The 3,111-nt window shown below is 64.3% G+C and overlaps 1 protein-coding gene across 1 annotated transcript in view; it reads right to left on the bottom strand.

Moving 5' to 3' along the window:
* LOC122157379 (cyclin-T1-like) overlaps positions 1–2,758 on the bottom strand; it is an 8,660-nt gene extending 5,902 nt beyond the window's left edge. Inside the window, 5 exon segments of the mRNA XM_042812994.1 lie at positions 202–264; positions 1,109–1,169; positions 1,758–1,886; positions 2,303–2,384; positions 2,595–2,758. Coding sequence (XP_042668928.1) covers positions 202–264; positions 1,109–1,169; positions 1,758–1,886; positions 2,303–2,384; positions 2,595–2,758 — 499 coding nt within the window.
* Between the last annotated feature and the right edge of the window lie 353 nt (positions 2,759–3,111).

The raw sequence follows: 3,111 nt of genomic DNA on the forward strand, positions 1-3,111 counted from the left end.
TGGGGGAGCCCCACAGGGGGCGGGGGGCCGAGAGCCCCGGGGGGAGAGAAGGGGAGGGGGGGGGGGTGAGCAGAGCTGCCTGATGTCGGAATGGAGGTGGGGCAGGGCTGCGTTCGGTGCTGCTCGGCGCCGGGCCTCAGGGCAGCCGGAGCCCCCAGAAACCCCCGCAGCGCCGCCCAGCAGCAGCTGAGGGCTTCTCACCTCTGACGAGCTGCGTGCATTTCACCACGTGGGTGTGCGGGTGGTCGATGGTGATCTCAAAGCCTGCAAGAGGACGGAGACGCGGCCGTCAGACAGCGGGCAGAGCCCCCTGCCCACAAACCTCCCCCCTCCAGCCCTGCTTGGAGCGGGCAGAACAGAGCAGCCCGAAGGTCTTTGCTGCTGCTGCTGCTGCGGGGCCTCCGAGCAGCTCAACGCCTTCAGCGCTTGAAAGACCTCACTGGAAACGAAACGGCCACGAAGCGTTTTAAAAATAGCAGGACAAAGCCTCTACAGCAGCTGGGAGGAAGCAGAAGACAATGGCAGCTGCTCAGAGGAATTTCTGTCACCCCAAAAGCCAAAGGGAAGCAGGCTTTTCCCTTTGAAGCCGCCTGCAGCACTCGCGTCACCGCGCCTCCGTCCTCCCTTTGGTTTCCTATTCAATTTGTGCTTTATGGTTTAAAGGCCGAAAAACACCCAAGAAAATTAAAAAAAAGCCTCTGCTCCATGTGTGCAACAGATCCCAGTCCTTTCCGGGCAGAACATTCCAGAATATTCTGGCTGTACCCCGAGGTTAAGGAAGGTGGCTTTGGGACGGAGCAGAGCTCGGGCCGGGGCTCCGTGGGCGACACAAAGCGCAGCAGCGAGGGACGACGGCCCAAATTAAATGAGGTCAGAAGGAACCAAGGCCGCACAGCCGCCATTCGCGGCCGCAGGGCTGGAGCAGCACTGAGCTCAGGCAGCGCCGCCACCCTGGGAGCAGCGACGGCGATGGGAATCACAGCACAGAGCGCTGAGCTGGGCGGGAAACAGGCTGAGAACAGAGCCGGGCTGCTGCTCTCCTGCCCCCCAGCTGGGGGTCGCGGCTCCTGGCTCTGGGATTCATGCAGCACCCGGCTGAAGAACTCACCCAGGGTCTGCAGGATGATGCTCTCCAGGATGACCAGGTCCTGCGCCTGCTGCAGGTAGGCCTGGGGTTGAGAGGACAGGCGAGTTACTCCCAGCACAGCAGTGCACCTAAAGCTGCCCCTTCCTAAGGGCCCTTCCCAGCAGCCCTTCCCAGGGAGGCAGAAAGAACAGAGGGGAATCTGCCAGCCCCCTCCCTCCCAGCAGGAGGAGGAAGATTTGCCCTCCAGCTTTCGGAGGCTAAAGGCTCCCCTTCCCCTGGGTTGGCTGCTCGCTTCCAGCTGCTTTGTGGGGCAGCACTTCGAACCAAACCAGCGTTAAACACGTGGGGGCAGAGCAGATCCAAACCGCACGGCACCAACGCTCTGCCCCACATCCCAGCAGTGCAGGTTGGGGTAAAGAAAGCATCCAGCTTTTAACACGGCGCCATGGAGGGCACCTGAGCCAGGCTGGCACAGCAGAGCAGAACAGAAGAATTCCTGCCACAAATCGGGTAAGAAACTCCTGCTGCCGCACAGAACCCCAAAAGCTCCCTGCAGTGGAGAGGTGGGTGAACGGGGAGCCGCCTCTGAGCGCCCCAGGACGCGGAGCATCGCTCTGAGGATCCCAACGTCACCGTGGCTGTGATGCAGGGCCCCACACGCACTGCTCACCTCGCTCCTGGTGTCGGGGGGCGGCTCCTGGGGGTGCAGGCAGGCGTGGGCCACCTTGATCACATAATCCAGCTTCCTGGGCTGCTCCTCCACTTTGGCAGCCAGGAACAACGCCGCAGGAGCCACCGACTTCACAGGACGAAACGAAGAGAAAAACCATTCGTGAGATGGGAGAACGGGAAGGGTCGAAAGGAGCCCCCCGAAGCCCCCCCCCCCCAGCCCTGGGCTGCTCCCATCAGCACGGCAGAGCCCCATCCGCGCCCACCCACATGAGGGCACCCACACCTTGCAGGCAGCAGCCCCGAGGCCTCGCCGCCCCCCGAGGGAATTATTTCCTCCTCACACCTCGCCTCCGCCCCCGTTTCACTTTAAAGCCGTTCCCCCTCATCCCACCCAAAGGTACAAAAACCAACCGAACGAATTACGCCGTTTTTCACAGCTTCAGGCAAACGGCCGTTCGTTAAACAAAGCCTAAACCCCCCCAGGAGGGAAAAAAGGGCCCTCGGCGCCCGAATGCAGACACAAAGAGCCCCGGCCCCACTTACATTGCGGTGGAACTGAGTGAAGGACTGCACCATGTAGAAGCGGTGCATGTACACGATGGCGGTGTTGATGGTGAGCTGGGAGCTGATGGCGGCGTTAAGGAAACGCGGCTCGCCTCCGATCCCCGGCCGGTCGGCCGGTCCGCCAGCCCTCCCCGCACCGCCCCGCATCCCGGCCGCCTCCCCGCGGCCCGCTTCTCCCACCCCCACCCCACCGCCGATCCCCGCTCCCGCCCCGCCGCCGGCCCAGGCCCCAACTCGAGCTCAGGCCTCGCGGCCTACCGCGGCCGGATACACGTTGAGACGCTGCCCCATGTCCTGCAGCAGGTTGGCGGCCTGCTGGCGGTACGAGAGCTCCTTGTCGGGATCCAGACCGGCTCGCCGCGAGGGGCTGCGGTCCAACTGCTCGCGGCTGAAATACCAGCGCCGCGCCGCCCCGCCGCCCGCCGAGGCCTCCATGGCGATCCGCGCCCGCGCGCGTACGCACGCACGAGCGTAACGTACGCACTGACGTCACGACGCAGGGCGGGGTGCGCGCGCACGGCGGGCGGTAACGAGGCGGAGAGGGGCGACGCGCATGCGCGAGAGGCGGGGCGGGAGAATTGTGACGGAGAAAGTCGCGAATCGGAGGGGCGCGGCAGCGGAAGTGAGTAGGGCGAAAAGCGGAAGTGATAGCTGCTGAAAGCGGAAGAAGGTGGGGCGAGGGGCGGAAGTGAGTGCAGCCAAGTGGACTTGAGGGAGAAGATTAAAGCCGCACCGGAAGTGAGTGAAGCGCTCCTGGGAGGGGCGATGCGCCCCGCACCCGGCCCGCC

This window comes from Centrocercus urophasianus, unplaced genomic scaffold (assembly GCF_019232065.1).
Source record: "Centrocercus urophasianus isolate 14NV4802_14NV808 unplaced genomic scaffold, USGS_Curo_1.0 seq_1330, whole genome shotgun sequence".
Lineage (NCBI taxonomy): Eukaryota > Metazoa > Chordata > Aves > Galliformes > Phasianidae > Centrocercus > Centrocercus urophasianus.